This window comes from Ahaetulla prasina, chromosome 8 (genome assembly GCF_028640845.1).
Source record: "Ahaetulla prasina isolate Xishuangbanna chromosome 8, ASM2864084v1, whole genome shotgun sequence".
NCBI lineage: Eukaryota > Metazoa > Chordata > Lepidosauria > Squamata > Colubridae > Ahaetulla > Ahaetulla prasina.
The window spans coordinates 78690701-78716700 of NC_080546.1; the positions used below are offsets into that span (position 1 = coordinate 78690701).

Below are 26000 nucleotides of genomic sequence, written 5' to 3' on the forward strand. Positions count from 1 at the left end.
GTTGGAAGGGACCTTGGAGGTCTTCTAGTCCAACCCCTGCCCAGGCAGGAAACCCTACACCACTTCAGACAAATGGTTATCCAACCTCTTCTTAAAAACTTCCAGCGTTGGAGCATTCACAACTTCTGGAGGCAAGCTGTTCCACTTATTGATTGTTCTAACTGTCAGGAAATTTCTCCTTAGTTCTAAGTTGCTTCCCTCCTTGATTAGAATAGAATAGAATAGAATTGAATTTTATTGGCCAAGTGTGATTGGACACGCAAGGAATTTGTCTTGGTGCATATGCTCTCAGTGTACATGAAGGAAAAGATACCTTCATCAAGGTACAACACCTACAACACTTAATGATAGTCATAGGGTACAAATTTAACACTTAATGGTAGTCATAGGCTACAATTAAGCAATCAGGAAACAATCAATATTGGTATAAATTGTAAGGATACAAGCAACAAAGTTACAGTCCTAAGTGGAAAGAGATGGGTGATAGGAACGATGAGAAGATTAATAATAGTGCAGATTTAGTAAATAGTTTGACAGTGTTGAGGGAATTTTTTGTTTAGCAGAGTGATGGTGTTTGGGAAAAAACTGTTCTTGTGTCTAGTTGTTCTGGTGTGCAGTGCTCTATAGCATCGTTTTGAGGGGTCTGTAAATATTTTCACAGCCCTCTTTTTGATTCGTGCAGTGTACAGATCCTCAATGGAAGGCAGGTTGGTAGCAATTGTTTTTTCTGTGGATTAGTTTCCACCCATTGCTTCTTGTTCAGGTGCTTTGGAGAATAGCTTGACTGCCTCTTCTTTGGGGCAACCCCTGAGATATTGGAACACTGCTCTCATGTGTCCCCTAGTCCTTCTTTTCATTAAAATAGACATACCCAGTTCCTGCAACCATTCTTCATATGTTTTAGCCTCTAGTCCCCTAATCATCTTTGTTGTTCTTCTCTGCACTCTTTCTAGAGTCTCAACATCTTTTTTACATCGTGGCGGCCAAAACTGAATGCAATATCCCAAGTGTGACCTTACCAAGGCATTATAAAGTCGTATTATAAATTATAAATTTACGTAATGAAAGAAAGAGATGAAATTCAGTGGGGAAAAATACAGGATTTTTGACATGCAACCATCTTCGAACAGTATCAGAAAGCTGCTGGGTGAAAAACTTTGGGAAGGTCACTGGTAGATCAGATCTGCCCTTCATGCTTTCCCATTGCTGTTATGGGCCACCCACCAGTTTTAATAATTTATTTAATTATTAAATAAAATTTAATAATTTTATTAAAAACTACAATTACAGCAATAAAAAAATAAATACAAGTTACAACAGGTTCATTTAGCGATTTTACAGCGGAACTGAAACACGTGACTTATGACCATTTTCCACACTTACGACCGTTGCAGCCTCTCCGTGGTCCATTCGGATGCTTGAGAACTGGTTCAAATACGTGATTTATGATGAAGGTTGCAGTGTCCCGGGGTCACATGATCTCCTTTTGCGACCTTCTAAAGAAGCAAAGTTTCTCATAATTAATTCCACAATTCTCAGATTTTTTTGATTCAAAAGTTCCTGATAGCTGAAAAGCAGTTAACAAGCGATTTGGAAAAGGGAATAGAACAGGAAATATGTGAACCCAGTATACTTTTCAATGTGCTGGCCATGGTTTGAACAAGATAGCTATTCCCTCATCTCCCAGAATTCTCAACTTACCAGACCACTTTCATGCAACCTTATCAAGAGGATTAGAGCAGGGGGTTCTCAAACTCCGGCCCGTGGGCCGGATATGGCCCGCCAAAGTCATTAATCCGGCCCACGAGGGACTATGAGGCTGCCCCACCAACATTGCCCCACCTACCCACTGTCCCCCATCCAGGGAAATGGGCCCATTTTTGGCCTTCCCAGCTTCCAGAGAGAGAAAGAGAGAGGGAGGGAGGAAGAATGAGAGAGAGAGAGAGGGAGAGAGAAAGACATACACACACACAAACAGAATTCCCTCACACACACCCCAAGGTAGCCGCATCTCTTCACTAACCTCCTTTCCACCCCCAGGAGCATAACAAATTAAAGTTTAATTTCTGTGTATTGTTTAATGGCCTGGTCATAAAAAACAAAGGTGATTTTTGACTGATCCTATAAAGGTTGCCGTCCATTGACTTAAAGTGGGATGTTGTTTTTTCTTTTTCAACTCTCTTTGATAGAACCTGGATTTTTACAATCATAGGCAAGCAGCAAAAACAATCTAGGTTGATGTATGGAGGGCAAAACTATGCATTTGTTTTGTTTAACTTCAGTAACCTCCTCTGTTTATTTATTTATCAAAAAGGAGGGGAAAGAGGCAGGCTTTTGAAAATCCAGTGTTGTTACCGAAAGAATGTTGTTTTTCATTTGCTGTATATTTTGGTTTGGGCTTTGTGTCCTGGTCTTTTCCTGCCTTCATGCTTCTTCTTACTCCTGCACCACATTGTTTACTTCCCATTACCTCGCCCATCCTGTCATCTTGAGCTTCACCCTTTGCATACCTCCTTCCTTTGCATCCTCAACAAACTTCCTTGCTTTTGCTTTAAAAAAATAGCCAGGTTGGTCGTTCAGGAGGAAGAGCGTCTGACAGTTAGCAATCACCATATCCAAATACTGCCATGGAGTGATGTTGGTCACTGAGAAAGAAAGAGGTGATGTTAGCTGAACCAGTGTTTGTTGTCCAAAATACAGATGCAGATGAGCAGAGTTGGAAGGGATCTTGGAGGTCATCTAGTCCAGGGGTCTCCAACCTTGGCAACTTTATGACTTGTGGACTTCAACTCCCAGAATTCCTCAGCCAGCACATGCTGGCTGAGGAATTCTGGGAGTTGAAGTCCACAAGTCATAAAGTTGCCAAGGTTGGAGACCCCTGATCTAGTTCAACCCCCTGCCCAAGCAGACCCTACACCATTTCTGCCAGATGGCAGTCCAGTCTCTTCTCGAAAGCTTCCAGGGATGAAGCTCCCACGACTTCTGAAGGCAACTTCTGTTCCATGGGTTGATTGCACTCACTGTCAGAAAATTTCACCTCATTTCTAGGTTAAATTTCTTCTTGTTCAGTTTCCATCCACTAATTCTTGTCTGGCCTTCAGGTGTTTTGGAAAATAGCTTGACCCCCTCCTCCTCTCTGGCAGCCCCTCAAATATTGGAACACAGCTATCATGTCTCCCCTGGTCCTTCTCTTCACTAGAGTAGCCATGGTGTAAGGCAGGGATGTCCAGACTTGGCCCCTTGAAGAGTGGTGGACCTCAATTCCCAGAATTCCCCAGCCAGCAACTTGCTCATATTTATAGCTCATGCTGGCTGGGGAATTCTGGGAGTTGAAGTCCACCACTCTTCAAGGGGCCAAGTTTGGACACTCCTGGTGGAAGGTCTCCTGCTTCTGCAGTGGATTAGACTAGACGACCTCCAAAGTCTCTTGCAACCCTTCCTGTTATTCTGTTAAATGCTTCAGGATGGTAACAAGGAGCAAAGTGCAGTTTTTCACTTTCAGAATCTGACTGCACCTAAAGAAGAACTAAATATTTAAAAGCCATGAATTATTTTATGACCATTTAACTGTGTGCCAGGGGTGAAATCTAAAAATTTTCCCTACCGGTTCTGTGGGCGTGGCTTAATTGGTGGGTGTGGTTTGGTGTTCAGGTGACCTGGTGGGTGTGGCCAATAATAATAAATAATAAAAATAATAAAGTATACAAAACTTGGGAGCGCATCTTCTACCTTCTTTAAAAATAGAGGCACCGGTCTACTAATTGCCTTTTTTTGGGAGGCACCAGTCTACCTTCTTTAAAAGTAGAGGCACCAGTCTACTAATTGCCTTTTTTTGGGAGGCACCAGTCTACCTTCTTTAAAAATAGAGGCACCAGTCTACTAATTGCCTTTTTTTGGGAGGCACCAGTCTACCTTCTTTAAAAATAGAGCCACCGGTCTATTTGCTGCCTCCAGAGCTGATCATCTGTAGTGCGGCCCTTTGAAGCGCCAAGGCAGTCATTTAAGGCCGTTTGCAGCTATATCACCACTGAGAGCTTCAGGGACAGAGAAGAGGAACAGCGAGGCGTGGGCGGTGGGGGTGGGCAGGGATTTTTGCTACCGGTTCTCCAAACTACGCTCCCCCATCGTTACCGGATCATGTGATCCGGTCCGAACTGGGAGTATTTCACCCTTGCTGTGTGCCTATTGAATAAGGAAGCAGATTTCATTCTGACTGCCACAGCTCATTCTGGTGCAGCCTTCTGTCTTTAATCCTAGAAATGAATTAAACCTTTCGCTTAAATTGGAATGAAGAAAGAAAGGGAATAATGGTTGATCGGGGGAAAAAATGCCTTTGGGTTGGCTGGCATGCAGCAATAAGTCATAATGTGATTATTTATTTTTCATTTAGTATGAGACCAAACTTGGTTTAGCAATCTAGTGGAAGATTGAATCCGTTGTCCTGTTATTATTCCCTACAATTGGTAGTTAGGAGGTAGTTGGATGACTTCAAAACCTAGAAAATACCTGAAGGCCTCATGATTGCGTGCCATTGATGAGTTCTCCGACCATCAATTTGTCATATCCCAGTCTTCATCAGGTGTTCCGGTAGCAATTTCATCAATGCATCATTTGTGGAAAACTTCCTTTTTCATGCCCTAAATTTTCTGACTCACTCAGAATTGGCAGACATCATAGAATCATAGAATAACAAGGTTGGAAGCAGGAGATCATTATGGAATGACAGAAAAACAGAGTAGAATGGGACCTTCGAAGTCATGTAGTCCAACCCTCTGCTCCAGGAGGAGAATGTTACAGAATCACAGAGTCGAAAGGGACCTTGGAGGCCATCCAGTCCATTCCCCTGCTCAACCAGCACAGCCTTAACAGAAATACCCTAAAATCTGGAGGGAGGGAGAAAAGAGGGGGGGGGGGTTTGCTTTAAAGCAAGCTTCAGAATCCAATTTTCAAGCTTCAAAACTCCAAACATCAAAGTTTCCTCTAATGAAAAGGACTTCAGTATCAGAAAGTGAATGCCAGGCGTTGTTTCTTATTAGCCGGTGAAAGAGGAAAAAAAGGGAAATAGTGGTGACCTACACTGATTAAGGAGATTTCTGTTTGAAGTGGCAGCGATGAACGTTCATCGGAAATTTCTGAGTTTCGGTGCGTGTCCATCGCTTCTCACAGAATTACTTCCTGCCGATTGCTGCTCACTAACTTATCTTTTCCTCTGGCAGTTCCACCTCAAATCGGGGAGAATGCTCTCCTCTCGTCTGTGGATTCCTACAAGTATGGCTCCACCCAAACTCTCACGTGTACGGTGTATGCGGTTCCGATGGTGAGCCACATTCAGTGGTACTGGCAACTGGAGGAAGAATGCACTTTCAATCCACAGTAAGCAGAACAGTTATTGCTTTTCACGCATTTGATTCCGTACAAATACATTGCGTGGGTGATGACTTGTTTGGAGATCTCTTGACAAATCTCTTCTGATCCTTTGGAACATTCTTCCCCCGAGGTAAGGCAGGCCCCAGTAACAGAGTTGGAAGGGACCTTGGAGGTCATCTAGTCCAACCCCCTGCTCATGCAAGTGCTGTGTGACCTAGGCCCAAGTAGTTATTACCAGACACAATCAGTCCTAAACAAACGTATTTTATTAGAACAGCTGGGAATTACTTCATTCTCAGCTTAGTCCAAATTAATTCCAAAACAAAGTCTTTCAGAAAATGTCCTTCGGCCTTATCACAAACCTTTGTCTTCTTTGGAACCTTGCCAAAGGCTTTTCTTGGCAAGAACCCCACGGACTTCAGAAACAGGAGACAAGAAACAATTGTAGCAATGTTGCTTTCTGTTGTGTCTCGCCCGCTTTCACCGCAGCCGGGGCCTTCTTATCTGCTTCCGAACGCTGAGGAATGTCCTAGTATGCCTCCCGGCCCCAGCCCTGGCTCCATGCCAAGACAGGCTGAGGAGGAAGAAGTACCTCTAGCCCCCAGCTCTGGCTCCATGACCAGGCAAACGGAGCAACTAGACCCCTCCCCCTCCCCCACAGCATGTGAGCCTGAGGAAGGTCAATTACCAACAGCTGCAGACTGGAGTGACCCTCGCTTCAGAAGAATTGATAGGTGGCGGCGACAGAAGGAAGGGAGGGGCAGGCCTGGATAAGTGCTGAGTCATGGAGCCACACCCCATGGCCTATATAAAGGATCTGCTTTCTGGCATTCTCTGAGTCAGGCAAAGTCTAATATATCTTGCTGAAGTCACTTTCTGGTCTCCTGCCTGCCTTGAGAACTTTGCTAGGACTTTGGCAGAGCTGCAGAGGCACGCCTGATTCGGATTTCCCTGACCCGGCCGTCAGTGGAGGAGTGGGACACAACACTTTCCTACAAAGAACCCAAGAGCCATTGCTGCTCTTTTAAGCCTCATGAGAGGGGCCAATCATCTCCTGGCCTTACTCCCAAGTCTCCCTTTTTGCTTTAGCTGCTCTTGCCTTCTGGCAGCTCTTCGCATGCGTGCACTAGGAACAGGCTCCTCTTGTTCCTCTGCCTCTCTGCTTCCACTTTGAAGGCTCCAGATCCATGCATTGCTTCCAGATGGCCCTGGCCCCATCTTTGCCTCTGATGCAGAGCCCTCGTGTGGACCTTCCCCTGACTCCAGGACCAACCCATTGTCCTCCCCAGCATCCTCACTGTCTGACTCAGCTGCCAGCTCTGCAGGCTGCTGGTGGTCCACAACAGCAGGAGACTATATGACCTCCACGCAGGAGACTAGATGACCAACTAGGGATTCAAACTGCCGACCTTTCTGATTGACAAGCTCAGTGTCGTAGCCACTGAGCCACCTCTCCTATCCTTTTGAAAAAAAGTTAAAACGTGGCTCGGTGGCCACGCTTGGAAAGTCCAAAAGAGCACAGAGTTGTGGGGTTGGTTAGTGCCATGAGAGCCCTTCCTTTGCCTTTTGCCCACCAATTTTAAACAGGGTTATTCTTGCCTGCTTTTTTAAAAAAAAAAGATATTATAATTTTTAAGAGTTTAACTCACAATTTTGACTCTTTTAACATTTTAATTTTTTTGTATTTCAATGGTTATTGAATGTAAACCATCACCCAGAACCCCTCTTTTGAGGGAAACGGGTGGTTTGGAAATATGAAATATAAATAAATATTGTTCATCCACATCCGGTTATGCCACAAGTCAAAACTAGATTCCCTCCAGTTTTATTGTGTGCCAGATTTCGGCTAGAGCGGACTGCTGGCTCTCCACTTTGGAAGTTTTTATTGTTGTTGTTGTTGTTGTTGTTGATACATATAACAGATCTGTAGTTTTCTCCCCCAGTTTTTCTCTCCTGGGGCAAAGCAAGCCTTCGTTTGGCTGGGTGTCTTATCTGTATGATAGTGAATGTCAGCGGAAACCCCTTGATTGATGGTAGGAGTGATAGAATGAGCTTCTGACCAAGGGCCCCTTCGCTTCCCTTATCTGAATTTTGCACAAGAACAGACTTCCTTTTAGAATAAAAAAAGAAAAAGAAAACAGAATCTGTTTTCCTGTTGTTGTTTTGAAAACAACTTCCTTTCTGTCGTCTTCCTTTGGATGCTTAACTATTTCCTAGGCAAGGGTGGGTAGTCCAGAGAAATATTGATTTCCATGTTAACCTTTGCCGTCTTTTTAACAAAATTCGCTCCGATTTGTTGGTTTTGTGAATGGAGGTTTATTTGCAAAACACTATTTCTTACCTTTAATATCTAACTGGGCTGAGCTGGCCAAAATAAGGAAAATTTACCTTGAGGGTCTAAGAATATTCCTTTCCATAAAGCAGCAAGGACTTTTAGGCATCGTATGGGAGTTTATGTATGATATAAAAAATAGGAGATGCAGAAAAATATTGCAGCACGTAAGGAATTTTGCTTTTCAGTGTTATAACCAACCAATCGCTATTCAGTAGTATCCTGACTACGTCTCTCTCTATGTGTTATGGCTCTTCTGAAGAGAGACCCTTTGCTAAGAATTCTTGGAACTGAATGTTTCAGGGCACAGAAGTTGAGAAAGGAATAAGAGGATAACAAAGTTGGAAGGGACCTTGGAGGTCTTCTAGTCCAACCTCCTGCTCAAGCAGGAAACCTTATACCATTTCAGACAAACGATTGCCCAATCGCTTCTTAAAAACCTCCAGTGTTGCAGCACCAACAATTTCTAGAGGCAAGCTGTTCCACTGACTAATTGTTCTCACTATCAGGAAATTTCTTCTTAGTTCTAGGTTGATTCTCTCCTGGATTAGTTTCCATCCATTGCTTCTTGTCCTGCCTTCAGGTGCTTTGGAGAATAGCTTGACCCTCCCTCTTGTTTGTGACAGCCCCTTAGATATTTTAACACAGCTATCATGCCACCCCTAGTCTTCTTTTCATCAAACTAGCCATACCCAATTTCTGCAACCATTCTTCATATGTTTTAGCCTCTCGTCCCTAACTATCTTTGTTGCTTTTCTTTGCACTCTTTCTGGAGTCTCAACAACTTTTTTACATTGTGGTGACCAAGGTTGGTTACACAATCAGATATATTCTCATTGAGTCACTATATTCATAAAGCACATATAAGCAACTTGTACTTTCCTAACTCCATCTTCAGTTGTAGAGCTCCCAAGGAAGTCAGCTGATCACTTAGCTGCAACATATTGGAAGTGAGACCTTAGTTAGACTTAGACATGTGATGGCTCCATTTCCCTGCTCCAAGTGATTCACACAAAGTGAGATCACCAGTACATGGTTTTCAATCTCACTTTCCAATTTTCATTCATTCATTCATTCATTCATTCATTCATTCATTCTTTCATTCATTCATTCAATTTCTATAGCCACCAATCTTAGTCAATGAGTCTGGGTGGCTTATAATTAAAAAAAAAATTAGAATAGAATAGAATAGAATTTTTTATTGGCCAAGTGTGATTGGACACACAAGGAATTTGCCTTGGTGCATATGCTCTCTGTGTACATAAAAGAAAAGATACCTTCATCAAGGTACAACATTTACAACACAAATGATGGTGTTGTGTTGTAAATTACAGTTAAAAATGCTAAAACCTTTTTCCTCCCCGTGTTTTATTTGTTTTATTTATATAACATTCGATTTCCATCAAACTGTGTGTGGTCTGGGTAGAGTTATTTTTAAACAATCCTGATACATATATTTGTTGTGGCATTCATCACTGTAATATTGATAATATAATAATACGTTAAAATAGTAAGAATATTACTTAACATCATCTTCTTTAACAACTCTCCACTTTAGCATTTCCTCCTTTTATATCTCTTCCTTTCTAATTTCTGTTTCTATTGTCTAAAAATATGTCCCGTATCCAAAAATATTCAGTTTCTTCTTTATCCTTAATAGCGAGTGTTAGTCTATCCATTTCTGCGCATTCTAATATTTTCTTAATTACATTCTCCTCCAAAGGAATCTCATCATTTTTCCATTGTTGCACCAATACAATTCTAATTGCAGTTAATATATGCAAGACCAGCAAAGATGCTAAAAACTTTCTAAAACAATAAAAGCAAAAACACTCAAAAGGTCTAGTGAAATGTATATATTATAGGGTCAAGATACTTGGCCAGTTAACAATCCTAGCGTATTGGAGAGATAATGCTGCACAATGCTCCACAATAAACATTGCGGGGGAAAATTGTACTTTGCCACCTGCTGTCCTAAAGGTGCTCTTTTATTTTTTTTCAAGAGGCAACTGGACTTTCTGATTCTTCTTTGAAGATGTTTCGCTTCTCATCCAAGAAGCTTCTTCACTTCTCATCCAAGAAGCGAAACGTCTTCAGAGAAAAACCAGAAAGTATCGTTGTTTCTTGAAAAAGAAAAAAGCACTTTTGGGACAACCATGACCTGGATGACTGAGAATCTTTATAGACATTTGCCACCTGCTATGAACAATCGTGATACTTTGTTTGTGATAGTTTGGTTAGCAAAGCATACAAGTGTAAGATGGAATGTCTTTGATTTTTCTCAGCCAAGCTGGAATGGGGAATAATCCCTATGCGTGTAAGAAATGGAAAACCATAGCAGACCGAAGAGGTGGAAATCAGATTGAGATCTTAAAAGATCAGTTTGTGGCTATTGCTGGGAAAATGAAGGTGAGATATTGACTTCTTATTTGCTGTTTGCAAAGCTGGTGGTAGAATTTAAGTTGCTACCTTGCAATTCCCACTGAGCTTAAACAAAATTCCATATAAATAAAGAACTGTGTGCACAAAACAGAAAATGACATAATCCCGTGACCGAAAATTGAGAAATGATTATTATAAATTCTCCAGAATGTTACCTGCTGGTCTTAGTTATCCTCAGTAACTTAGTGGTAAAATAGATCTGATAGCATAATGCATCAAGCTATAAAGAATTTGGCAGGTATTTTTTTTGTTACCAATATTAATCACCCCTAACATTTATTATCGTAGATATATGCATTGAAATGCTAATTTGAAAAGGTTTTCAAAAGGTAAAATCTAAAAGATTTGAAACTGAGCAGTTGGGTTTAGTTAGAAATGGTGTTTTAATTATTCTTGGAGATTTTTAATATGATATGAGGAGCAATATAGAAATGATGATAATGGTAACAATCATATTTGTGTTTACTTGGTGTTAAGCCCCATAAGTATCAGTGGTGGGTTGCTACTGGTTCGCCCCGGTTCAGGCGAACCAATAGCGGCGGTGGCGGGTGGGCGGAGCATGTGTAGAAGCTTCTGTGCATGCACAGAGGTGTTGCGCGTGCTCCCAAGCACACACACAGCCACGAGCGAACAGGTAGCAACGGGATTTTAATCCCACTACTGGTAAATATGCAGGTTTTTTTGTAGCTTAAGGCTGCAATTTTAAGCAACGTTATTTAATATTTACTGCCTCTATTTGCATTACGATTCTTAGGTCAATGAATCGATTCTTAGCAGAAAATTCATTTTGAACTCAGGAGGTCTAAGTTTTACATGACTCAGGGATCAGCCCGAGCAGTGTGATATTGAAAGATATTTCTGGAGAATGTGCTGGTTTTTCAGCTTCACTTCATCTCTGGATTTTTATGGACAACAATAAGCTCTCTATTAAGAGAGTTGGAGAATGATCAACAGTCTTACTTCTATTCATCGCAGAGGGTAGTCAACTGACCATCTAAATTTTAGATGCCAATACATCCAACAAAGGTGGATTGTGTTGCAGTAGAAGGAATAGCTTGGCTAAACTAACATGTTTCATTGACTCATTTTGCAAAAGGCCAGCTCAAGATTTTACCCTAAAACCACTTGACTTCTTCTCTTGTAGACGGTTAGCAGCCTCACCATTCAAGCAGCAAACGTATCCACCTTGTACAGATGCGTAGCGAATAATAAAGCTGGAGAAGGCGAACGAATCATCTCCTTCCATGTCACTAGTAAGTCTTGCTTTCCGAACCCGTCTGCCACGTTTTACTAAGTATGCCTCCCTCTTGGATGGTTGTGCAATACTTCCCAAACGAACGTGAAAGATCACGGCGAGAAGCCCGAGTTTGCTGGGATCAAGGAACATCCCAGTCTGTTTTGGTGGGTTCAGAACAGGGAAAATATTTCAGATTTTTTTTGGGGGGGGGTGTTTCATAATTTGAAATGTCCAGCTTATGGCATCCCTCAATGGTGGGATTCAATTTTTTTTTACTACCGGTTCTGTGGGCGTGGCTTGGTGGGCATGGCAGGGGAAGGATACTGTAAAATCTCCATCCCCTCCCCACTCCAGGAGAAGGATTCTGCAAAATCCCCATTCCCTCCCCACTCCAGGGGAAGGATTCTGCAAAATCTCCATTCCCACCTCACTCCAGGGGAAGGATGCTGTAAAATCCCCATTCCCTCCCCACTTCAGGGGAAGAATGCTGTAAAATCCCCATTCCCACCTCACTCCAGGGGAAGGATGCTGTAAAATCCCCATTCCCTCCCCACTCCAGGGGAAGGATGCTGCAAAATCCCCATTCCCACCTCACTCCAGGGGAAGGATGCTGTAAAATCCCCATTCCCTCCCCACTCCAGGGGAAGGATGCTGCAAAATCCCCATTCCCTCCCCACTCCAGGGGAAGGATGCTGCAAAATCCCCGTTCCCTCCCCACTCCAGGGGAAGGATACTGCAAAATTCCCATTCCCTCCCAACTCCAGGGGAAGGTTACTGCAAAATCCCGATTCCCTCCTGATCAGCTGGGACTTGGGAGGCAGAGAATAGATGGGGTGGGGCCAGTCAGAGGTGGTATTTACCGGTTCTCCGAATTACTCAAAATATACGCTACAGGATCTCCAGAGCTGGTCAGAACCTGCTGAATACCACCTCTGGCATCCCTCCTTAAAACTTTCCTCAGGGAAGAAGTTTCAGTGCCACCCACTCTGGGTTGAAAGAATGTTCTTTGCAATCAGTGGCCCATCCTTGAAGTTGCGAGTAGAAACAGAGTCCACTCATCTCCAACATTTCCAGGAGCGGCTAAGATGATGGTCACAATTGCTCGATCAAAAACCTTCTCCTTTTTTTCATACACGTAAAAAGGGGCTGAGGCTTTGACTGAGGGATTTGCATGAGTTGTGATGGCGCAGTGGCTAGAGTGCAGTATTGCAGGCTAATTTTGCTGCCTGCCAGCTGCCTCCTGTTCGGCAGTTCGGTTCTCACTGGCTCAAGGTTGACTCAGCCTTCTCTTTTTCCAAGGTCAGTAAAATGAGGACCCAGATTGTTGGGGGCAATACGCCGACTCTGTAAACCACTTAGAGAGGGCTAAAGCACTGTGAAGCGGTATATACAGTGGTGGGTGTCAGCTGTTGTGACCCAGCCCCAAGTAGATAGTAAGAAACTCAGTCTGTGAAAAAACAAACAAACTTTATTCGAACAGCTGAAAATTACTTCATTCCCAGCGTCGTTCAACTCAAATTAAAACAAATGCCTCCCAACACAAATTCCTCAGTTCTGTTGCATACCTTTGTCCAATTAGGCAAACTGACAAAGGCCTTTCTTGGCAAACGTTCACAAGTCACAAAAATAAAGGCAAGACGTAAATGAAGTAGAAGACGAAGCTACCAACGTTGTTTTCCGGCAAAACTCAAATGCCGATGCTGGTCTTGTTTTAAGCCTTATGGGGGGGACCAATCATCTCTTGGCCCTACTCCTGAGTCGTTCTCTTTGCTTGAGCTGCTCTTACCTTCTCGCAGCTCTTCTCATGTGTGCATTAGGAGCTGGCTCTTCCTCTGCCTCACTACTATCAGGCTCTGGAGGCTCTGGAGTCCACACCTCAGTTCCCGATTGCCCTGGCCTCACCTCAGTCTCATTGCTGTCCAACTCCGTTGCCAGCTCCATAAGCTGCTGATGGACCACAACATCAGCAACTGCGGGAGATTCCACCCACCCGCCTGGACGTAATGCGAGAGCAGTGCGCATGCGCAGAAGGCCATGCGAATGCGCAGATGAGGCGTGTGCACTCACATTTGCGAACCGGTAGGGAAGGTAAATGAATCCCACCACTGGGTGTATAAGTCTTAGTGATATTACCATTGTAGATGTTTTCCTGTGTTGAATGGCCCTGAAGAGATCTCGGAATATTTCAAAGGCTCATCAAGCATTATTCTCTCTTAGAACATGACGGGCAATGGCTATCTGATCATTTCCTTTAGATCCTTTCTGATCCTTTTCCTTTTATTCCCAGGAGGCCTGGAGATCAGCCTTCAGCCTCAAGGCCAGCCTACTAAGAAGCACAACGTAACCTTGCAGTGCACCGCGGGCAAGCACACCTTTGAAAGCCTCACCTGGTTTAAATTCAGCCCTCGGGTTTCAGGGACTCGCCTGGATAGGCTGCCTATGCCTATGTGCAAGAATTTGGAGGCCCTCCAGAAACTGAACGGCACCACCATAAAGGCCAATAGGCAAACGGTTACCCTGAGTCTCTTTCTGCACAACATCACCCTCCAAGATAGCGGGGAGTACGTGTGCATCGCTCTGGACAGGAAAAGCAAAACTCGACACTGCCTTGTCAAACATCTCGCCGTTCATGGTAAACCCAATGCTGCATGGGGAAACGTTGCATTCAGTTTTTATTCAATCTATTTCTCCCCCAGATTGCATCCGTCCAACAATAGGCAAAAAATAATAATAATAAAAAAAATACCGGGTTCACCCGTGTTTCAATGGATGCTCCTAGTTTTAACTGTAGTGTCCTTCTTAAATGCTCTGCGGCAAAGACAGTTAATTTTAGTGGTAGACAAAGACTCTATCTCCATGATGGTGAACTTATGGGATGCGTGGCGCAGGTGGCATGCCTGCGCACCTCCCGCCAGCCAGCTGATATTTGGGCCGCTGCCAGGAGACACGCGCATGCGGGGGTGTGTGTGTCATGAGGGCATGGATGGGTGTGTGTGTGCGGTGCCCCTCCTGTGCCCCGTTTTTGGTCCCAGGAGGCTTCAGGGAGGCCTGCTAGCACAAAAATGGGGTGTGGTGCGCCCCCCCGTTTTTGGTCCCAGGAAGTTAAGGGAGGCCTGCTAGCACAAAAAGGGGGCGCAGTGGGGTGCGGTGCACCCCCCCACCCTGTTTTTGGTCCCAGGAGGCTTCAGGGAGGCCTGCTAGCACAAAAAGGGGGCGCAGTGGGGTGCGGTGCGCCCCCCACCCTGTTTTTGGTCCCAGGAGGCTTCAGGGAGGCCTGCTAGCACAAAAAGGGGGCGCAGTGGGGTGCGGTGCGCCCCCCACCCTGTTTTTGGTCCCAGGAGGCTTCAGGGAGGCCTGCTAGCACAAAAAGGGGGCGCAGTGGGGTGTGGTGCACCCCCCCACCCTGTTTTTGGTCCCAGGAGGCTTCAGGGAGGCCTGCTAGCACAAAAAGGGGGCGCAGTGGGGTGTGGTGCACCCCCCCACCCTGTTTTTGGTCCCAGGAGGCTTCAGGGAGGCCTGCTAACACAAAAACGGGGGTCACATGTGCAGGGTGTGGGAGGAGCGTGGGGGGGTTGCACGCGCATGCACAGGGGGTGAGGCCTGCGGGGGACATTGCATTATGGGTGTCAGCACGCACGCGCACGCTGTCACACACGTGCTCACTCTTTCGGCACCCGAGGGGAAAAAAGGTTCGCCATCACGGCTCTATACGGTGGACACGGAGAGCCGTCAAATTTTCTCCCGTGGCAAGCTTTGGAAATGACCCCATCCTTTTCATGCGTTTCCCAGCCTCCAAATGACAGGAAGTTGTATTGTCAGTTTTGCCCATCATTGCCTAAGGCGGTCACCTTAGAGCAATTTAACGCTTAAGGAGCGATCGTTGTGCCAAGCAAGAAAATACCGAGGAAAAGGCAGCGTGCCAAAATAAATATATTTAAGATGGTTCTCAAAGCGTTTCTTTTCTTGCAGTGTAAAACATCAGTTGGGTTGGGTTAAAACATTGATTTACTGTGTAAAACATCGGTTGGGTTCTGTAACTTTGTGGGGCCAAAGACTGCATTGGAACCTGAATGATGTGCAAGAGACTTCACTCCAAAAGTGGTGGATCGAGCTAGAGCGAAAAGTGCATTTGATTTCATTTAAAGCAGGATCTGGTCCACTGGGTGCTTAGATATGGCCCACGGGGCCACCCTGGCAACAGCCAAGGGCCAGCCTGCGGTACCTCTGCCAGCTAAAATGGAGCTCAGGAGGGCTACATGGGGGCCTCCCAGGCTGGCAGAGGGCTGCAGGAGGCCATCGCAGCCAAAAACAGAGCCTTGGTGAGTGATGTCAAACACAACCCTGATGCAGCCCTCAAATGAAATTGAGTTTGACGCCCCTGATTTAAAATGAACGGAAATCACGTTATTGGGACTGCGTTCTGCGTTCTGGATTAGTTCCCTATTCTTTTTTCCCTTAACCATTACATTTGATCAGATTTATCTTAGGGGTTGTATTCATGTCTCCCAGGGATTTAGGTTGTGGTTCTGAAATAAATTAACCGACACCAACAAATTCTGTGTATTAATAGAATAGAATAGAATAGAATAGAAATGAAATGAAATTTTTATTGGCTAAGTGTGATTGGACACACAAGGAATTTGTCTTGGTGCATATGCTCTCAGTGTACCTTGATGAAGGTGCAACACTTACAACACTTAATGATAGTCATAGGGTACAAATTTAACACTTAATGATACAACACTTAATGATAGTCATAGGGAGCAAATAAGCAATCAGGAAACAATATCAATATAAACCGTAAAGGTACAAGCAAGAAAGTTACAGTCAAACAGTCATAAGTGGGAGAGATGGGTGATGGGAATGATGAGAAGATTAATAGTAGTGCAGACTTAGTAAATATCTTGACAGTGTTGAGGGAATTATTTGTTTAGCAGAGTGATGGCCTTTGGGAAAAAACTGTTCTTGTGTCTAGTTGTTCTGGTGTGCAGTGCTCTATAGCGTCGTTTTGAGGGTAGGAGTTGAAACAGTTTATGTCCAGGATGTGAGAGGTCTGTAAATATTTCACAGCCCTCTTTTTGACTCGTGCAGTATACAGGTCCTCAATGGAAGGCAGGTTGGTAGCCATTGTTTCTTCTGCAGTTCTAATTATTCTCTGAAGTCTGTGTCTGTCTTGGGTTGCAGAACAAACCAGACGGTTATAGAGGTGCAGATGACAGACTCAATAATTCCTCTGTAGAACTGGATCAGATTTATGCTTATACTTGTGTTCATTCTGCAATTTTAGGAAAAGAACTTCCAGAAAGACAACTAACCATTGTGTTCCTCCCATTGACTATAACAGGGGTCCTCAAACTTGGCAGCTTTTTAAGACTTGTGGACTTCAGCTCCCAGAAGTCTTAAAGCTGCCATGTTTGAAGACCTCTGGATTATAATGCAGCATCGGTTGCTTTCAGGTTTGCCTTCCTAGAGGGGCATTTTTCAGGGCCTGCTCTTAACATCTGTCTTTCTTGCAAACAGAACCAGTGGCACCCACAATTACAGGACACCCTCAGAATCAGACCACAAACATCGGCGAAACAATAGAAGTTGTTTGCACAGCAAGTGGTATCCCTTCCCCACATATCGCTTGGTTTAAAAACAATAATTCTCTTATTGAAGATTCAGGTGAGAACGACCTCCTCTGTCCAATTGCTTATGTTAAATTTCCTGCTGATGTTTCAATGCTCAATGTATGGCTTATTCAAGAAATATTTTGTCTATTGTGTCTCTTAAATGCTCCTATCACTCCTTATTGATCATTCAGTAAACAAAATTGTGATTCCCTTGGGCAGGATGCTCCGTCCTTTTTGTCTCACTCACGTCTGCTACCTCTCCTGCAGTTACATCTTTTAATAAGAGCTACTTTAATTTCTTGCCCAATTCCAATCCCAGTAAATCATCGACTTTATTCACAAAAGGGCATTTATACAATTCATTTATCGTGTTGAAGGGTTGCGGCTTGAAAACCATTGTCAACCAGTTTATTTTTGTAGATTAAAATAAAATATCCAATGATGTTTTGTTTTAATCTACAAATTAACTTTACAAATGATCTAAGTGCCAAAGCCCACTGTAACAACATTGCCAAAAAGGCATTGTAAAGGGTTGTAAACCTAATCTTGCCTACTGTAGCTTCTTCTCCGGTAATATTACACTACTAACCAAAGCATACAAAACATTCGCTAGACCAGTTCTCGAATACAGCTTATCTATGTGGAACCCGCACTGCATATCGGACATTAATACAATTGAATGCATCCAGAAATATTTCACAAGAAGAGCCCTCCATTCCTCTGCTCACAAGAAAATACCTTATGCCACCAGACTTGAAATTCTGGGTTTAGAAAATTTAGAACTACGCCGCCTTCGGTATGACCTGAGCATAGCTCATAAAATCATCTGCTACAATATCCTCCCTGTCAATGACTACTTCAGCTTCAACCTCAACAATACACGAGCACACAATAGATACAAACTTAAAGCGAACCGCTCCAAACTTGATTGCAGAAAATATGACTTCAGTAACAGAGTGGTTAATTCCTGGAATGCACTACCTGACTCTCTGGTTTCATCCCAAAACCCCCAATATTTTAACCTTAGACTGTCTACTGTTGACCTCACCCCATTCCTAAGAGGTCTGTAAGGGGCGTGCATAAGAGCACCAGCGTGCCTACCATCTCTGCCCTAATGTTCCATTTAATTGTATTTATTTAATGTATTCAGTTCATGCTTATACTTATATATATTATCTAATACGTATTCGACAAATAAATAAATAAAATAAAATAAAAATAACCAAACCCCCCAAAAATGATAAAGAAACTCCTTTGGTTAAACAAAAAATGATATAGTTCCATCAGGAAAAATAAACGCCCGAAGTCCAGCCACCTATTGATTAATAATATTGACAGATGTCAGATTGGTACGGAGGTTATACACTTTGATTGGAAGCCTCTGCTAAGGCTAGAACTGTGTTGGCTTCGTTTCATTCATATTGTACCTCCATATTGTGTCTGGGCTGTACCCAGAGGTGGGTTTCACATAATTTTACCACCAGTTTGCTGCACACTGAAAATGTGAGCACCTTCTGCGCATGCTCTTTGCTTGCATGTGCAGCTTGCCCACAAGCACGTGGCTTAGAAAATGTGGCTAAATGGGATGGCACAGCGCCAGGTCGCCCCTACCGGTTCACACAAACCAGCTGAATACCAGTACTGGTTGTACCTCATCACAAAACCCGATCCAGATTTGAATCCAGACAAGCTCGGGTTCAGATAAATGCTATATCCAGCTCCGCAGTTAGTTCAGTTGTTCAAAAAAGGAAAATGTAACATGGAGTTTTTGAATGCTCCCCTTTGGAGTTCTAGCAAAAGAAGTTATTGGTACTTCTTGTTGTCTCTGCTACAAGGTATTGTCCTGAAAGATGGGAACCAGCGACTCACCATACGAAGAGTGAGAAAGGAAGATGAAGGTCTTTACGTGTGCCACGCCTGCAACGTCCTAGGTTGTATCGAGGCAGCTGCCTTTTTTGAAGTGGAAGGTTGGTAGCACTATGCATTTGCAGGGTGATGTTGGAAAGTCGGCACAGGTGCCGTTCCTCCTTAGAATTGTGTTATCTCTGTTGGTTAACTCCTTTGAATTGTGTTAACGCTGTTCGTGCAAGTCCAGATGCTACTAAATTAATTGATAGTGAAGTAAAAACAGAGCCGAAGAAAAGCTTGCCAAATCTGGGGCCATACAGGAAGTCCAGAAGCTGGATGGCAGCTACAGGACAAGTGCCAAAATCTAAATGGAAAAGAAAACCTTGAAACTTAAGAGAGATGCGGATTCTACCATCAGGCATGAAAAGTACTTTCTACTTTCTCTGTCAGAGAGGCCAAATTCACACGTGAAGGTTCGATGAAACTGATTTATTGCTAAAAAGTGTAATGCCTAGGAATCTTCTCAACTAATGGTTGGCAGCTGCTTAGAGTTAGAAGAAAGGGAAGTTAGACTTAGTTCTGTCATGGCAGTGTAGGTTAGATAGATAGATAGAGATAGAGAGAGAGAGAGAGAGAGAGAGAGAGAGAGAGAGACAGACAGACAGACAGAAACACACAGAGAGACAGAAACAGATGGAAAGAGACACACACACACAGAAAGACAGAGACAGAGAGAGAGACAGACAGAGACAGAGAGATGCAGAGACAGACAGACAGACACAGAGAGAGACAGAGAGAGAGAGACAGACAGATACAGAAAGAGAGAGAGAGACAGACAGACAGAGACACACAGAGAGACAGAAACATGGAGAGAGAGACAAACACACACAGAGAGAGAGAGAGAGAGAGAGATGCAAAGACAGACAGACAGACACAGAGAGACAGAGAGAGAGAGAGAGACAGAGAGAGACAGACAGATACAGAGAGACAGACAGACAGACAGACAGAGACACACAGAGAGACAGAAAAATGGAGAGAGAGACACACACACAGAGAGAAAGACAGACAGACAGAGACAGACAGAGAGACACACAGAAAGAGAGAGATGCAGAAACAGACAGACACAGAGAGAGAGAGAGAGAGAGACAGAAAGAGAGAGAGAGACAGACAAATACAGAGAGAAACAAACAGACAGACTAGGAAATGTAGCATATATATTACATTTAGATAATTTCCAAATGACTCTTTTAATTTGAGCCAAGTATCAATCAGAATAACAGAATAAGAGAGTTAGAAGGGACCTCGGAGGTCTTCTAGTCCAACCCCCTGCTCAGGCAGGAGACCCTATAACCATTGGACAAATGGTTGTCCAATCTCTTCTTAAAAACTTCCACCGTTGGAGCATTCTTGGAGCACCTGGCAATGCAAATATTATATGGTGCCTGTCTTCAACTTTTCAAAGCAGCTGCATCTTTCTTGAGATTGCAAAAGGTTCTGCAATTAACATGTTGTCCTAGGAAAAGATACAGCTGCTTGAAAGAGTTTCAGATGAGTAAACTATTCATGCCTCTGCATGCTGCAAAACGCTGTTCTGGTACTGAATGCACAGCCCTGTGATTTCATGTTAATATGTTTAAATATCAATATACTATTTCCCTGTACTGTTTTGCAAAAGTACTGCTTCAGTGTCACAAGTTGTTTTTTTTTTTAAAAAAAAAAAAACCAAGCACGTCAGAGTTACATCCTGTTATTCTTACAATCTCCAGCCTGAGGTGGATGTGTTGTCCTAAGCAATTTCTATTGTTGGATGAAAAATGTCTGTAAATAATCCTTTGTGCAAATATATAACACCAGTTATTTAACCAATAAGATTTCTTTCCTCAGAATCTAGCGTGTTTTCTTTCCTTTTTCTAGTGAAAACAACTGAAGCTTTACTCTCTGATCTTTCTCTTCCTCCCCCGCCCCTTCTTCTCTCCCTCTCTCTGTTTCTCTGTCTTTCTGTCTGCCTGTCTTGCTCTCTCTCTCTCTCTTTCTCTTTCCCTCTCTCTATCTGTCTCCTGTCTGTCTGTCTTATTTTTTTTTCTCTCTCTCTCTTTCCCTCCCTCTCTCCCTTTCTCTATCTGTCTCCTGTCTTATTTTCTCTCTCTGTTTCTCTGTCTGTCTGTCTTTCTGTCTGCCTGTCTTGCTCTCTCTCTCTCTCTTTCTCTTTCCCTCTCTCTATCTGTCTCCTGTCTGTCTGTCTTATTTTTTTTCTCTCTCTCTCTTTCCCTCCCTCTCTCCCTTTCTCTATCTGTCTCCTGTCTTATTTTCTCTCTCTGTTTCTCTGTCTGTCTGTCTTTCTGTCTGCCTGTCTTGTTCTCTCTCTCTCTTTCCCTCTCTCCCTCTATCTCCTGTCTGCCTGTCTTGTTCTCTCTCTCTTTCTTTCTTTCTTTCTATTTCCCTCTCTCCCTCTCTCTGTCTCCTGTCTGCTTTGTTCTCCCTCTCCCTCTCCCTCTCTCTGTCTCCTGTCTGCTTTGTTCTCCCTCTCCCTCTCCCTCTCTCTGTTTCTCTGTCTGTTTTTCTGTCTGCCTGTCTTGTTCTCTCTCTCTCCCTCCTTCTGTTTCTCTGTCTTTCTGTCTGCTTGTTCTCTCTCTCTCTCTGTTTCTCTGTCTCTTTCTTTCTGCCTGTCTTGTTCTCTCTCTTTCTCTTTCTCCCTCTCTCCCTCTTTCTCTCTCTCTTTCTCTCTCTTCCTGTCTGCTATCTGCCTGTCATGCCCTCTTTCTCTCCCTCTCTCCCTCTCTCTGTTTCTCTCTCTCTCTCTCTCTCTCTTGTTCTTTCTCCCTCTCTCTGTTTCTTTGTCTGTCTGTCTCCCTGTCTTGTTCTCTCTCCCTCCCCCCTCTCCAATATACATACAGTATATAATAGTGGACTTAGTACTTGAAATGATTGTTCACTCTGGAAAATATAATAATGGTTTTTCATTAAACTGTCACATTTGTCTGGCAGGAACAAGCACATGGGAAAAAATTCCAAATAACCCAGAGTCTTTGTTTGTCTTTTAGAGCGTTGTCTGATTGTCTATCAATCAGAACAAAACACCCAAGCATCATCATCATCATAGTAGTGATGTTTTACTCACTTGGAAATGAGTATCCTTGTGCTAGTTGATGGCAACAAAGGCAACCCACGCTCTACATAGCTATTTAGATTAAGAACCCTTCTTCAAATAGCACCAATTCTTAAGTTCAGCGGCTAACCTCATCTAGTTGTACCAATGACCATGCCCATTGAACATGGACAATCTTTCTGGATGGGCGAGATTGGATGATGGGTCAGAAGGTCAACCTTTCTGTCCTTCCTCGGGCTGATGGGTCATTGGGTGTAATTTGCACTAGACTATCCCATGGCTTGTTGAGACCCAAACTCTAAAAGGAGGTGAATCCAGGAATCTATTTTGCATGATTTGGATGAATTTTAAGGGGTAAAAGGTTTAGCCACCAACTGACTCCTTAATCCCACGAAAATATTAACAATAAAAATTTTAAAAATAGAAGCATCAGTAGGAGGATGGCATTTGATATTTAGTTCTACCCACTCTAAGAGGTCCAGCTTCATAAAATGGGAACTAATCAAAAGAGAGAAGCAACCTGGAATTAAGGAGAAACTTCCTAACAGTGAGGACAATTAAAACATTGCCTCCAGAAATCATGGGCGCTCCATCATTGAAGGTTTCTAAGAAGAGACTAGACAGTCATTTATCTGAAATAGTAAGGGGCTGCACTAGAAGACCTCCAAGGTCCTTTCCAGCTCCTATCCTATCCTATCCTATCCTATCCTATCCTATCCTATCCTATCCTATCCTATCCTATCCTATCCTATCTCTACTCTACTCTACTCTACTCTACTCTACTCTACTCTACTCTACCTTGCCCTGCCCTGCCCTGCCCTGCCCTATTCTGTTCCGTCCTATCCTGTCCTGTCCTGTCCTGTCCTGTCCTGTCCTGTCCTATCCTATCCTATCCTATCCTATCCTATCCTATCCTATCCTATCCTATCCTATCCTATCCTATCCTATCTTATCCTATCCTATTGACCAGTTTTTGGTTCTTAGAATTCTAAAAATATACTAGAAGAGAATTTGCTTGTACTGTTGAGTCCATGCGTCTATCCTAATTTCTAACTTCATATGGGATGAACTACAGGGTTTCCTTCGTTTATCCCTATCTGCCTTCTCAAGTGGTTTTGGAAACATAAATCCCAGAAGACCTATTGACTAAGATGACAGACTTGAAATTCCACAAATTTGGAGAACATTTGGAGGAAGGCCGATCGTGTGTCCTCTGTTGGTTAGATCCCCCTTCTATTGTAGCTGACTTTCTCCCTTCACCGTCATAAAATTAGTCTTTCTCATGGAGTTGACCTATCATCACCTAAGCCTGATTATACTTTCTATTTACTCTTTCATTTCACTGATGAAATGATCCATTTCTAGCTCCTTGGCATTTTCCATCTTTTCCTGCAGTCTGGATCTCTCCTTGATATGTATTCATTACTAAACTGTCACATTTTTTTCCCCCTGGAATTGCACCTATCTTAACTGAGCTGAAAGATTCAGGCCAACTGAAAAACCTACGATTGTTTTAAATGGGACGATATGCAACATTGGTTTTCATTTGTTTGGCCTTATCAGTAGGGCGCTGTTGATGCCATAGCTACGGGAATCAGAGGTGGGCTTCACATACTGTAGGAACCAGTTCTCCCAGCACTGGAAATGTGAGCATATGTGTGTGCGGCGTCACAAAATACGGCAATTCACTCACATGTGCCATTCACACATGCGTACAATATTTGTGCTCAGTATTTGTGTGTGGTACAGGGACGCGGTGTCTCAGTGGCTAAGACGGCTGAGCTTGTCAATCAAAAGGCCAGCAGTTCAGCGGTTCAAATCCCTAGGGCTGCGTCAGGGGGTGAGGTCCCGTTCCTTGTCCCAGCTTCTGCCAACCTAGCAGTTCGAAAGCATGTAAAAAATACAAGTAGAAAAATAGGGACCACCTTTGGTGGGAAGGGAACAGCGTTCCGTGTGCCTTTGGCGTTGAGTCATGCCACCACATGACCACGGAGACGTCTTCGGACAGTGCTGGCTCTTCGTCTTTGAAACAGCAATGAGCACCGCCCCCTAGAGTCAGGAACGACTAACACATATGTACGAGGGGAACCTTTACCTTATTTGTGTGGTACAGGAAGCGATGATTGCATTTTGTTCTGAGGAAAAAATAATGATGTTTACTTGACAGGATTCTTTTTTTTTTTTGCCTTAGACTTGTTAGGTGTTGGGCATCTAAAGTTTTTCTTTCTTGGACAAGAGTGCCCTTTAAGTATTTCAGCTGACGGCCTATCCGAAAGGGCTTTGCAACCTATCAATGAATCATGTCATTGTTTCTTCCCAGGGACTGATGAGAAAACAAACCTTGAGCTCATTATTCTTGTCGGAACAGCAATCATTGCCATGTTCTTCTGGCTGGTTCTCGTAATCATCCTGCGGACTGTGAAACGGGTAATGAAACCAACTCTCCCCCGCTGGTCCTGTTGGCATTAGTCTTGCATAACAAATGAAACCTGATGGGCTTCTTTTTGTCTGCTTCTCGGCTTTGTCTTGAAATCAACAGAGGCTTCCCCCCCACTCCCCTTCTTGGGGCATCTCATTCCTGCAGAACGTTGAAGGCATCCAACTATTTTGCTTTTAATTGGTGGGGAGAGGGGCTGATGGAAAAAAGGGCCTTTCCCCCCCAGATATTAATAAAGCAAGCGTCTAAGGATGGTCGATGGCTTATAGGGAACAGTTATGGGAAACAATATTCTCGCATTTCTGGAAACAAAGAAAAGAAAACTTAACAAGTCTGAACAATTCTAGCCAAGGGGAGAGAGGGCAGATGACTCAATACAGGTAGTCCTCGACTTGTAACAGTTCACTTAGTGACCATTTGAAGTTCACAACGGTACTGAAAAGAGGAGCTTATGACTATTTTTCATACTTACGACCATTGCCGCACATCCAGGGGCACGTGATTTACACTTGGGACGCTTGACAATTGATTCACACGTACGACGGTTGAAGAGTCCCAGATCCCCTTTTGCAACCTTCCGACAACAAAAGTCAAAGGGGTGACTTAACTTAAGAGTCACTTAAGAACCATGTTACTACCGTATTTTTCGGACTATAAGATGCACTTTTTTGTCTCCCAAAAGGGAAGCGAAAATGCCAGTGCGTCTTATAGACTGAATATTGATGAAGTCCTGCCCACCCGCCAGCCATTTTTTGGCCTCCGCATGCCCTGTTTTCAGGCCTTTTTCGGGCTTTTGTTGGCCGATTTTCGAGGCTTTTTTTCAGCCTGTTTTTGAGGCTTTTTTGGGTTCATTTTGGGGGCTTTTTCAGCCCATTTGGGGGACTTTTTTTGGCCTGTTTTTTCAGAAAAAAACCTCCAAAATGGGCAAAAAAAAAGCCTCAAAAATGCCCCCAAAGCCTCAAAACTGCCCCAAAAGCCTCGAAAATAGGCCAAAATAAAGCCCCCAAAACAGGCCCCCCAAAAAGCCTCAAAAATGGGCCGAAAAATGTCCCCAAATATGGACTGAAAATAGCCTCGAAAATGGGCCAAAAAAGCCCCCAAAACGGGCTGAAAAAAGCCTTGAGAGGGGTGAGTGCTAACTTTCTACAATGAGCCAAAAAAAAAGTCCCAGAAATAGGCTGAAAAAAGACTGGAAAAGGCCCCAAAAAAGGGAGGCCAAAACTTTTTTTGTTGTTGCTTTCCTCTTCTAAATTTAGGTGTGTCTTATAGTCAAGTATAGGACCGGGATACTTACGGGACCGTCTTCTGCCGGCTTCAATCTCCCAGCGACCGGTGCGTTCTCACAGAGAGGGTCTCCTTGGGGTGCCATCAGCCAAACAATGTCGGCTGGCGGTCCCCAGGGGGAGGGCCTTCTCTGTGGGGGCTCCTACCCTGTGGAACGAGCTTCCCCCTGGATTCCGACAACTGCCAGACCTTAGGGCCTTTCGCCGCGAACTTAAAACCTATTTGTTTCATCTTGCTGGACTGGCTTAACTTTTAAAAACTTTTAAATGGATTTATTGGGGTTTTTAAATTTTAGTGATTTTATAGGGCGTAATTGTATTTTAGCTTGGCCA

At 43.6% G+C, this 26000-nt stretch overlaps 1 protein-coding gene across 1 annotated transcript in view; it reads left to right on the forward strand.

Annotated features, from left to right (window-relative positions):
- Positions 1-26000, forward strand: part of KDR (kinase insert domain receptor) — a 77283-nt gene that overhangs the window by 29318 nt on the left and 21965 nt on the right. Inside the window, exons 10-16 of the mRNA XM_058193016.1 lie at positions 5217-5373; positions 9985-10108; positions 11286-11394; positions 13666-14010; positions 16899-17045; positions 18829-18960; positions 24268-24374. Of these exons, the coding sequence (XP_058048999.1) occupies positions 5217-5373; positions 9985-10108; positions 11286-11394; positions 13666-14010; positions 16899-17045; positions 18829-18960; positions 24268-24374 (1121 nt within the window). The remainder of the gene's footprint in view (positions 1-5216; positions 5374-9984; positions 10109-11285; positions 11395-13665; positions 14011-16898; positions 17046-18828; positions 18961-24267; positions 24375-26000) is intronic.